This window comes from Mya arenaria, chromosome 6 (assembly GCF_026914265.1).
Source record: "Mya arenaria isolate MELC-2E11 chromosome 6, ASM2691426v1".
NCBI lineage: Eukaryota > Metazoa > Mollusca > Bivalvia > Myida > Myidae > Mya > Mya arenaria.
Window position 1 is genome coordinate 54,274,272 of NC_069127.1, and position 12,931 is coordinate 54,287,202.

The 12,931-nt window shown below is 36.6% G+C and overlaps 1 protein-coding gene across 1 annotated transcript in view; it reads right to left on the reverse strand.

The window, feature by feature from the left end:
- LOC128239126 (neurogenic locus notch homolog protein 1-like) overlaps positions 1 to 12,931 on the reverse strand; it is a 43,746-nt gene that overhangs the window by 30,533 nt on the left and 282 nt on the right. The window contains exons 2-8 of the mRNA XM_052955611.1: positions 8,125 to 8,253; positions 3,926 to 4,102; positions 3,331 to 3,459; positions 2,969 to 3,082; positions 2,317 to 2,430; positions 1,865 to 1,978; positions 715 to 828 (exon numbers count right to left, since the gene is read on the reverse strand). Coding sequence (XP_052811571.1) covers positions 715 to 828; positions 1,865 to 1,978; positions 2,317 to 2,430; positions 2,969 to 3,082; positions 3,331 to 3,459; positions 3,926 to 4,102; positions 8,125 to 8,253 — 891 coding nt within the window. The remainder of the gene's footprint in view (positions 1 to 714; positions 829 to 1,864; positions 1,979 to 2,316; positions 2,431 to 2,968; positions 3,083 to 3,330; positions 3,460 to 3,925; positions 4,103 to 8,124; positions 8,254 to 12,931) is intronic.

Consider the following 12,931-nt stretch of genomic DNA (forward strand, 5'->3'; position numbering starts at 1 on the left):
TTCAAAACAATGATACCGTAAATGGTCGTTTGACTGTCTTAACTAAATGTTATCCCTGTCCGCCATGTTATTTATTATTCAAAGTGAGCTAGTTTTCGGATGGAACGAACCGACGAAACCGACTTCAGTGGGGTTTTCGATAGTTTCAAAAACACACACGACAAAACTGGTTTTCATTTTATTTGAAACTGTCACAAGAAAGTTAAACAGTTTGTGAAACCAACGTACAAAACTAGCTTATTACCAACAAAAACGCCCCACGAGTCATAAATACAATTATGCACTCTTACTACATGTACCTAATAAGATTTACCACAATTAGAACAATTCTTTTCTTATACGAAAAAGATAAATAAATATTGAAAACAATGTTTCTCATGAAGGAAACCAAGTTTAATTTCAAATAAAAGTGCAGAAAACACGGTATTTCTACCTAACAGTTAATATTTTTTCGTGTTTAGCTATTAATTACACGGTTACAATTGTGATATCAGTAATAAATATTTTCCATACATGCGTTAATTAGTAAGTAGTTATAGGTTTATCACTCAATATTTGTGTTTGGTTTACATGCGTATGTGTTGCATTTGAATAAGAATGTCAGTTTAAGTTTAAATATACTGTCTCAGCTCTTAGAAAATGCATTATTTAAAAAATACTAACTCATATATTTTATTCTAAGCGTATTTAATTATCTTTGTATATTATACATACTGCTTTGACAGTGCGTCCCATCATAGCCGGCCGCACACGAGCACGTGTACATGTTAACTAGGTCATTACATGTGGCCCCGTTCTTACAGGGGTCAGATGCGCACTCATTAATGTCTGAAATATTAGGATAAGTGTATATTCATATCATTTCCATAATGTATAAACAGTTGCAAATATCATAATTTCATAGTGTACGTTTTTACTAAGTTTTTCTACCAAGGGCAACGACAAAGGAAATGTGGGTTTGATTTATTTCATTCTGAGGTCCCCGGCCATTTTTTATCGAAAACAACCTCGGATGTATATGGGCGGTTTACAATATCTGACATCGGGTCCGCTGCAAGTATATCGCGTAGTAATTTAATTTAGCAGTTAAACTTAATGACTTACTTTTGAGTATCTTAATTATGTTTGCAAAACTACACTTCACTGGCAATCAATTGAACTTACATTAACAAATACAAGCTTAAACACTACATCTAATTAATGATATAATTCAGAATTTTACGAACTACTTCCACGGATGTACCGGCAAGCATCCGAGCTTGCTTTCGAAAAAAATGGCCGAGGAGTTCCGAATTTGATTTCATTAAAAATGCAAACAAACAAACAGATAAGTTTCTTAAGATATTTCAACTAACAGACATTTATTTTCAAATGTATTTGGAGTGATGCACCATCCAATTGTAACCACGCCCCCACCAGGTCCAGGGAATAGCGAAACCATTGAATTTCGGTCCAGCCAATCTCGGGTAAAATCCCCGCCCTGAGAGGACAAACTGCTGATAAAAGCCACGCCAAATGCCCCCGCATCCCGGGATACCTATGTAATGCCCACTCCTCGCTATTTTTGGCGTAAAAAACAAAACTACCACATTCACTAGGCACTGGGAGGCCACCTGGATGGTAAATTAACGGCCCATTTCTCCCGCTTAACCCGGTATACCTCCGGAACTTGGGGGGGGGGGGCGTGGTAACAATTAACTGGTGCATAACATGGACATCATTGCGATTGCTTTATCATGATAACGATGTTATCAAATGTTTTCGAAAGGAATTTTAAATACATGTAAACATGTTTGAAGCACTAACTGCTTAAAAATACAAATTGACTTAAATTCCTGAAAATTAAATGAGAAACTTCACGTACCATTTGCACACGTGAGACCGTCGTATCCCGCCACACACGAGCAAGTGTACATGTTGACACCATCATTACACGTGCCCCCGTTCACGCACGGTGCACTGGCGCATTCATCAATATCTGTTGAAAAAGAAAACATAATGTGTAATTGTATATGTATATATATCAAGTAATTGTTGTGCAGTGCGCATATACAACAATAACCGAAGTTTGTAGTATTAAATACACAGCAGAAGAAAATAAATGACACCGTGTCATGTTTATTAGCTAAAGGCATCTGTTAGAACGATTTCGCTTTGAGGTCTTATTAAGCTTTAAGTGACTTTCAAAACCCCAGGTGTAGATTTTATACAATTATTATGTAGTCCATCATAAACAAAACCAATTTATTCTTTGTTTAGATTAAGGAACTACCTTAAGTCCATATAAACAATAATTACAGCGCTTAGCTAACTTACTAGTCGCACAGGTTGTCCCGGCATATCCGTCTGCGCATGCGCATGTAAATGTTGCCAGCCCGTCTGTACATATGCCGCCGTTTTCACACGGTTGGGGATTGCAATCATCCGGGTCTAATAATAATAATGTTGGGTGACAAATTCAACAATTTCAATTATTTATTCCTTACCGCTTTCCTCACTTGAAGTGCTTTAAATTTGACTAAAATAATTACCTGTGCATGTGTTCATAATAGTTGTTAATTTGACACCCTCACCGCCCTATTTAGGTACATGTGTATTTTGTGTACATGCACCGGGTAAAAGAGTAATTGCGATAATGGTATCAATATATTTTCACTGTCTGCAGCACACAGAAGGTTTACAATCAACTAAATCACATTTTGTCTCTAGCATGGCATTGAGTGGTAAAACAATATTAATAATAAAAAAGATAAATGGATGGGTGCATGCAGACAGACATGCAGATAGGCAGACAGGCATGCGGATAGGCCGATATGCATGCAGATAGGCAGACAGGCATGCAGAGAGGCAAACAGACATGCAAACAGACATGCAGATAGGCATACAGATAGGCTGTCTGGCTGGCTGACTCACTGAATATGGAGGAATAAATAAAGGAATATGTGGATAATCAAATTATTAACATTACTTGTTTGACACGTGGTTCCCTGGAAGCCGGTTGCGCACGTGCACGTGAACTCGTTGATAAGGTCGTTACACGTGCCTCCATTAATACAAGGAGTCGACTCACACTCGTTGGTTTCTGTAACAAAATCATCCACGTAAAATGACTTGTCAATATTATGTAAAAATACATAGTACTAATTTGCAATCCCGAACATAAAAAGTTTGTCGAAAAAGTCGGAAAAAAACAACTTCATTTTGACAATTGGAGTTTACAATAACAAAATAGTATTTAATTTTTTTCATTTCATATTTAACGCGATTTCAATTTTTATCAGTCTAAATAAGGTTACTATGTACAGCTTAGATAAATTCTGCTAAGCATACCTTGACAAGCATAAAAACTGACGGCAGTATATCCAGCAAAGCAACTACAGATGCCTAGGCCGCTACATTCACCGTTAATGATGTTGTCACACAAGTCTGTGATTGTGTTACACAAGTCACCAAGTTGGCCTGTGAAAATGAAGGAATGTGTACGAGCGTAGTTCATAGCCTAAAACAAGTCAAACAGAGCAAAATAATTCGTTCATTCTAATTCGTTTATAAACCTACATAAATGAGTCAATTCATAAATTGATTCGTGAGTCTGAAAAATATTGAAACAGCACAATGAGAGGAAAGTATTGAGATGAATAAAACATATTTAAGTACAATAGGAAATTCTTATTGGTTCCTACGGAATGCCGCTAGGGCCATATTCTGTGAATGTGTTGTTCTGAAACGCGATACTCGATAGTACGATGTTGAAAATGCGAAATCACTAAAACGCGACAGTACGATGATGAAAACGCGAAAAACTTAACCAACGGATTACAATTGAAAGTGCAATATTATTTTCAATACTGTTTTAAAGTAGCAAACCGAGTGAAATACTATTATTTTAATGCTCAACAGTGTGTATCAGTAATTTTTAACCTACCTTCAATGCAAGTTGGTGCTGCACCGGACCAACCTCTCGGCGTCACTGCAGAACAAGTTCGTGTTGTTGAACCATCAATTTGGTACCCGGCGTTACAGCTGTACGTTGCAACGGAGTCTTGTATCGTGGATGTGTACGTTACGGCACCATTTTGCGGGCTTGCGAGCGCCCCGCAATCTAAAAATAAGCAAAAACTCCGGTCTACAAAAAACTGCATGAACAATTTCAATAAAATTCGAAGTTCGTAAAATTATATTAACTTTGTTAAATTGATTCAAATGTTCTTGATCTGCAAAAAAAAAACCTTTTAAAAGATACCAATACATAAAATAAAAAGGAAACCAGACATCAGTGTTGACTATTGGATAAGTTCATCAGTATTGAATATGATCAACAGAAATTACTATTGGATACGTTCACTAGACATCACTATTGGATAAGTTCATCAGTATTGAATAGGGTCACTAGACACCACTATTGGATAAGTTCATCAGTATTGAATAGGGTCACTAGACATCACTATTGGATAAGTTCATCAGTATTGAATAGGGTCACCAGACATCACTATTGGATAAGTTCATCAGTATTGAATAGGGCCACTAGACATCACTATTGGATATGATCATCAGTATTTACAAAGAGTCACCAGCCATTTATTTTAGATAAGATCATCAGTATTATAAAAGGGTCACCAGTATTAAAAGGGTCACTAGAAATTACTATTAAATAAGTTTAAAAGTATTGAATAGTCACCAGACTATACAATTAGATAAGATCACCAGTATTTATTAGAGACCCTAGACATCACTGTTGGATTAGACCACCAGTATTTCATTGGGTCGCTAGACATCACTATTGGATAAGATCTTAAGTATTAAATAGGGTCACCAGCCATTACTTTTGGATAATATCATCAGTATTTAATACGGCCACCAGCCATTCCTTTTGGATAAGATCATCAGTATTTAATACGGCCACCAGCCATTCCTTTTGGATAAGATTATCAGTATTTAATACGGCCACCAGCCGTTACTTTTGGATAATATCATCAGTATTTAATACGGCCACCAGCCATTCCTTTTGGATAAGATTATCAGTATTTATTACGGCCACCAGCCATTCCTTTTGGATAAGATTATCAGTATTTATTACGGCCACCAGCCATTCCTTTTGGATAAGATTATCAGTATTTATTACGGCCACCAGCCATTCCTTTGGGATAAGATTATCAGTATTTATTACGGCCACCAGCCATTCCTTTTGGATAAGATTATCAGTATTTATTACGGCCACCAGCCATTCCTTTTGGATAAGATTATCAGTATTTATTACGGCCACCAGCCATTCCTTTGGTATAAGATTATCAGTATTTATTACGGCCACCAGCCATTCCTTTTGGATAAGTTCATCCGTATTTAATAGGGTCACAAGCCGTTACTTTTGGATTAGATCATCAGTATTTAATAGGGAGACTGGATATCACTATTGGATAAGACCACCAGTATTTAATAGGGTCACTAGAAATTACTATTAAATAAGTTTATAAGTATTGAATAGTGTCACTAGACAATACAATTAGATAAGATCATCAGTATTGAATAGGGTCACCAGACAAAATGCTGGATAGGGCAACAATGCATTCATATTGAGAAGGGATTACAAAAATGATGGTTAGAGGATTGAAGAGGCTCATTACACAGAAATGTTGAATTAGCGCGCCAGAGATCACAATTGAATATGGTCACAGGACATCAATATTGAATATGGTCACAGGACATCAATATTGAATATGGTCATAGGACATCAATATTAAACATGGTCACAGGACATCAATATTGAATATGGTCACAGGTTATTAGTATTGAATATGGTCACGGCACATCAATATTGAATATGGTCACGGCACATCAATATTGAATATGGTCACGGATCATCAATATTGAATATGGTCACGGATCATCAATATTGAATATGGTCACAGAACATTAATATTGAATATGGTCACAGGACATCAATATTGAATATGGTCACAGGACATTAGTATTGAATATGGTCACAGAAGATCAATATTGAATACGTTCACAGGACATCAATATTAAATATAGTCACTGGACACCCATATTGAATATGGTCACAAAAAAATTGATATTGAATATAGTCACAGAACACCACTATTGAATATGATCACAGAACATCACTATTAAATATGGTCACAAAACATTAATGTTGAATATGGTCACAGGACATCAATACTGAATATGCTTACAGGACATCAATATTGAATATGGTCACAGGACATATGTATTGAATATGGTCACAGGAGATCAATATTGAATACGGTCACATGACATCAATATTAAATATGGTCACTGGACACCAATATTGAATATGGTCACAAAAATTGATATTGAATATAGTCACAGAACACCACTATTGAATTTGATCACAGAACATCAATATTGAATATGGTCACAGAACATCAATATTGAATATGGTCACAGAACATCAATATTGAATATGGTCACAGAACATCAATATTGAATATGGTCACAGAACATCAATATTGAATATGGTCACAGAAGATCAATATTGAATACGGTCACAGGTTATTAGTATTGAATATGGTCACAGGAGATCAATATTGAATATGGTCACAGGTTATTAGTATTGAATATGGTCACAGAAGATCAATATTGAATACGGTCACAGGTTATTAGTATTGAATATGGTCACAGGAGATCAATATTGAATATGGTCACAGGTTATTAGTATTGAATATGGTCACAGGAGATCAATATTGAATATGGTCACAGGACATCAATATTAGATATGGTCACTGGACACCAATATTGAATATGGTCACAGAACATTACTATTGAATATTGTCACAGGACATCACTATTGAATATGGTCACATGACATCACCATTGAATATGGTCACAGGACCTCAATATTGTATATGGTAACAGGACATCAATATTGAATATTGTCACAGGACATCCCAAATAAATATGGTCACAGGACATCACTATCGAATATGTTTACAGGACATCAATATCTAATATAGCCACAGAACATCAATATTGAATATGGTCACAGAAGTTCAATATTGAACATGGTCAAAGAACACCACTATTGAATATCGTCACAGGACATCACTATCGAATATGGTTACAGGACATCAATATCTAATATAGTCACAGGACATCAATATTGAATATGGTCACATGACACCATTATTGAATATGGTTACAGAAAATCGATATTGAAGACGGACACGGTGAATTTGAAAATGTGGGCCATAAAAAAGAGACAACATACTTCTTTATGGAATTGGATCACCATGAATGAATAATGTTTAGTCCCACCAGACACCAATATTGGAAAGTGTCAACCGACGTCAATATTGAATAGCGTCAACAAAAATCAGTATTGAATTGCACCACCGATATAAAGGATGAATGTTTTCACCCGACATCGATATTAGATATGGTCAAAGGGGTCACTAGATATCCATTTTGCATTTAGTTGTAACTAAATGCAAAAATGATGTCTAGATGTCTAGTTAATTTATTCACTGTCAATATATCTCGACATCAATATTGAATATGGTCACAAAACATCAATATTGAATATGATCACAAAACGTCAATATTGAATATGGCCATCAAACATTAATTTTGAATATGGTCCCAAAATATCCATATTGAATATGGTTATCAAACATCAATATTGGATATGGTCACAAAACGTCAATATTGAATATGGCCATCAAGCATTAATTTTGAATATGGTCACAAAATATCAATATTGAATATGGTAATCAAACATCAATATTGAATATAGTCACAAAACATCATTATTGGATATGGTAATCACACAACAATATTGATTATTGTCACAAAACTTAAATATAGGATATGGTCACAAAACATCAATATTGAATATGGTCACAAAACATCAATATTGAAACGGCTCACGGGACATCAATTGTCACCTGGCCCCAATTTCTCGAAACTGGACCCAGACGTAAATGGTAAATATTAATGTTGCCAGTAGTTGCACTAAACGGAATTATCAAAACAAATAATGTCAGTAGCTTATTTATGGGTTAAATATTAAATCAACGTATTAATTTTAATCCGGAAACTCCGCAACACAATGTATAGTTATAAACAGAATTTTATTATTTAACTAACCGTAGTCGCATCCATCGTTATTGGCGTTTGCCGTAAATCCCTGGGAGGTGACACAAACGCACGTCTGTGTTACGATCGTGTCACACACCGAACTGGTCAATGCCGCACAGTCAGTTGCATCTGTGCAGGCTGTAAGAAACAAACTCACATGATTAAGGTTGCCACCGTTGCATGCGAGTTGTAAATACTAATTCATTTGTCCAGGACCGGTTTTCATAAAACATTTTAAGTCATTTTCTTTTCTTAAATCAATTCATACATTAAGTTTATCACTGATCATATCATATAATAACTTAATATTATTTATTATTAATTAACTATTACGTATTTGACGAGATACAGAGACAATTGCTGTACCAATACCAGACAATTGAAGCCAATATATGCCAGAACTCGCTCACTATCGACCAAACTTGGCCAATATCAACAAAACTCGGCAAATATGAGTTTCCACCGTTTTGATTGGCTACAAAACTCGCCTAATATAGGATTTGAGAAATAGGCCATTTTCATTGGCTGTCGAAACTCGCCAAATATGAGAAATATGCGGGAAATTATTTTTAAATGTAGCCATTTTGTTTTTCATTTTACGAGTGATTTGAAAATTTTGTGCTTCGTATAAACATATTTGAAATACTTGAACCTATTGCATGATTGAACTACTTTGTACGGTTTGATACTACAGTTGTATTTAACCCGTTGGTGGATTTTACGACTATTATGATTTTGTACACCGACAAAATGGACGACGAAGGTAAAACATTGACGTTTTGGCAAACGATTGACGAAATTAAGACGAAAAAACATGCTTCCTTACAATGTACAGTGCTTTATTCATAAGTATGTGCAATGTCACTTTAAGGATGCATGTCAAAATCAGCAAAGTCAAGTCTAGAAAAGCAGACACCATGAATTAATAAGGGATAAATACGGCTTCCATGTGAATGAACTTAAGGTAAGTTATAAATACGTTTTAACCAAAATGGTAATTGTTAATTAATAAAATACTTATTAATTAGATGATTTCATATTGACCCAGTTATTTGTCCTCGGTCAGCTGTATTTGCCTTCGCCCTTTTGGCCTCAGGCAAATACAGCTAACCTCGGACAAATAACTGGGCCAATATAAAATCACCTAATTAATAACATTATATTAAACTTTTTCTACCACCTCAGATAAGTAGATCCATTAATTTAACCATGCTAGAAATTCTTATCTTGCCCACGGGCGAAGATAAAATGCCCGTATGGAACTTCTTTAAATGGTCACCACATTGTAATTACGTTGTTGAAGACTGCTGTCTGTAGCGCATCATGGAAACCTTGTCTATTGGCAATATTGAGAACGCGAGTTAATTATTTCTCGCTTCAAATGTCACCAGAAAACAGTTTTCACGCACCTTTCAGTAAATAATGCTTCACTCTTTTTAGAACTATTTAAAGACCGATCAGACCATTTACATACTCTGAATCACTGCGCGAATATCCATGACAACCACGAATTATCGCATATCCGTACGCAATTATTTTCACTAAGCACAAAATAGTTCCAGCAAAAAAATACATTTTTACTTAATTTTGTTTGACTGAGGTGGGAGAAAAAGCATCTACCATAGCCGCTCGTGTAAGATAGGTTCATCCCGACCCTCGCGCAGGATGTTTTGCGGAAACTCGGTAAACCTCGTTTCCGCAAAACACCCTACGCTCGGGTCGGAATGAACCTATCTTACACTCTCGGCCATGGGAGATACTTATAATCTTCAGTTGTTTTATTGAATATAGATGCTTTAAAAAACAACCTTATATATTAATTTTATATGACTTTGAAAATGTGTTAGGTTAAGAAATGACTTAAGATTGTTTTATGAATAACGCCAAATGGGAAATCAATTGGACTTGTTTTGATTGTAAATAATAGATGATGATGATATCAATCCACCCTGGCTGATAAATTTGGTATGACTACGTCACATGAATTTGAGATGTTTCACTGATTTTAACCTGAAGATAGACTTAACTTGTATTGGCTAAAGATGGACGGGTGATAAAGTGAAGTTGGCTGAACTTACAAGGCATTCAACATTCAAATATACGTATACACAACTTTTCAACATTTTAGGTATTCAATCATTCTCAACATGCGCAATATGCACGACCTTTGCAACATTCATAACATTCAACTTCACATTCACAAAATTCTGAAAATCCACGGCATTATTGATTTTCCCGCTTATTTAATGCACCAGTCAATTGTAACCACGCACCCCCCCCCCCTACCCAAGTTTCCGGGGGAAAAGGACTTTGACTTTCGGTCCAGCCAATCCCGGGTAAAATTACTGATAAAGTCCCCGCCAAATGCCCCCGCACCCCGGGATACCTAGCTAAGTCCCATTCCCCGCTATTTCTGCGCGAAAACAAAACCATCGCATTCAATCGGCACTGCGGGGAAAAAACACGGCCCATTTACCCCACAACCACCACCAACACCACCAACACCACCACAACCACCACTTCCATCATCTTCACCGTCATCATCATCATAATCATTCATCATCATCATCATCATCATCATCATCATCATCATCATCATCATCATCATCATCATCATGAAAGTCGCGAATGTTGAGAATGATGTCGAAAGTTTTGCAAATGTAGTGAAAGTTTCGAATGTTGTCCTTGTCGCGATTGTCATGACTGTTGCGAATGTCGTGACTATTGTCGTTACTGTTGCGAATGTCGTGACTGTAGACATTACTGTTGCGAATGTCGTGACTGTTGCGAATGTCGTGACTGTTGACGTGACTGTTGCGATCGGCGTGACTGTTGCGAATGTCGTGACTGTTGATGTTACTGTTGCGAATGTCGTGACTATTGTCGTTACTGTTGCGAATGTCGTGACTGTAGACGTTACTGTTGCGAATGTCGTGACTGTTGCGAATGTCGTGACTGTTGACGTGACTGTTGCGAATGTCGTGACTGTTAATGTTACAATTGCGAATGTCGTGACTGTTGTCGTTACTGTTGCGAATGTCGTGACCGTTGTCGTTACTGTTGATGTTACAATTGCGAATGCCGTTACTGTTGCGAATGTCGTGACTGTTGACGTGACTGCTGCGAATGCCGTGACTGTTGCGAATGCCGTGACTGTTGATGTTACAATTGCGAATGCCGTTACTATTGCAAATGTCGTGACTGTTGTTGTGACTGTTGCGATTGTCGTGACTGTTGCGAATGTCGTGACTGTTTTCGTGACTGTTTTCGTGACTGTTGCGAATGTCATGACTGTTGCGAATGTCGTAACTTTTGCGAATGCCGTGACGGTTGCGACTGTCGTGACTGTTGACGTGACTGTTGCGAATGTCGTGACTGTTGATGTTACAATTGCGAATGTCGTGACTGTTGCGAATGTTGTGACTGTTGTCGTTACTGTTGCGATCGGCGTGACTGTTGTCGTGACTGTTGCGAATGTCGTGACTGTTGTCGTGACTGTTGCGAATGTCGTGACTGTTGTCGTGACTGTTGCGAATGTCGTGACTGTTGTCGTGACTGTTGCGAATTTCGTGACCGTTGTCGTTACTGTTGCGATCGGCGTGACTGTTGCGAATGTCATTACTGTTGCGAATGTCGTGACTGTTGTCGTGACTGTTGCGAATGTCGTGACTGTTGCGAATGTCATAACTGTTGCGAATGCCGTGACTGTTGCGAATGTCGTAACTGTTGCGAAAGTAGTGAATGTTTCGAATGTTGCATATGATGTCAATTTTCCGAATGTTGCAAATGCCGAGAATGTTCCAAATGCCGTGAATGTTGCAAATGCCGTGAATGTTGCAAATGCTGTGAATGTTGCGGATGTCACAAAAAGTCTATGACGTGAATGTCAATGTTGTGAGTGTCGTGAATTTTGCGAGTGTTGTGAATGCCGAGATTGTCGCGAATTTTGAGACTGTTGCTTATACTCAGAGCATTACAAATATCGCAAATTTCGAGTGTAGCCAAATATCACCAATGTCGCTTGTTCAGTCACCTTCCCGTTGCAGGTATCACTAATAGAACGTTATGCAAAGCCTCTAGAATTCGGAAAACCTCTCTCGACCAGTTTCCATCGTAAACAACCTCGGATGTATGCCGGCTATATAAGTAGAAGTAGTTCGTTAAAATTTAAATAGTATAAAGTATTAATTATTGGTAGTATTTTAACGTGTATTTTGTATTATTGAGGTTAATCTAATTGCCAGAGAGGAGAGTTATTGCATAACCAAATTAAAACTCCCAAAAGTTATGTCATTAAGTTAAACTGCTAAAATTGAAATTACTACGCGATCTACTTTTAGCGTAATAATATGCATATATTGTTCTCATTGTAAACCGTTCATATATATCCGAGGTTGTTTTCGATGGTGAACAAATAGTCAAGTTATCTTTGTTCAAATTATTGCCCAAATTGTGGGTAGTTCACACGATATAAAGTAGACCACTAAAAAGTAGAAAATTGTTAGTATGTAAAGTTTATATGCTAAAAGTTTAAACTAACTTAACAATATGTAATCGATTTAACAGCGTTTTAAATGAATACTGTAAGAAATTTACTGTTTAGCAAATTGATAGTAACTCGGAGATGCTCTGAAAGTAATATCGTAACATTTTTCGTTATAAGATGGTTTCGACTTGGTTGTCAGAAATATGTTGTAAAAAAGATTGTTATCGGCCGTAAGCAAATTGATGAGTTAAACACACTTTGGCTGTGGTGGTATCATAGAATGATAAAATTAATTAAAAAGGTATGTTTTAGCAGGATTTTTTTTTCATT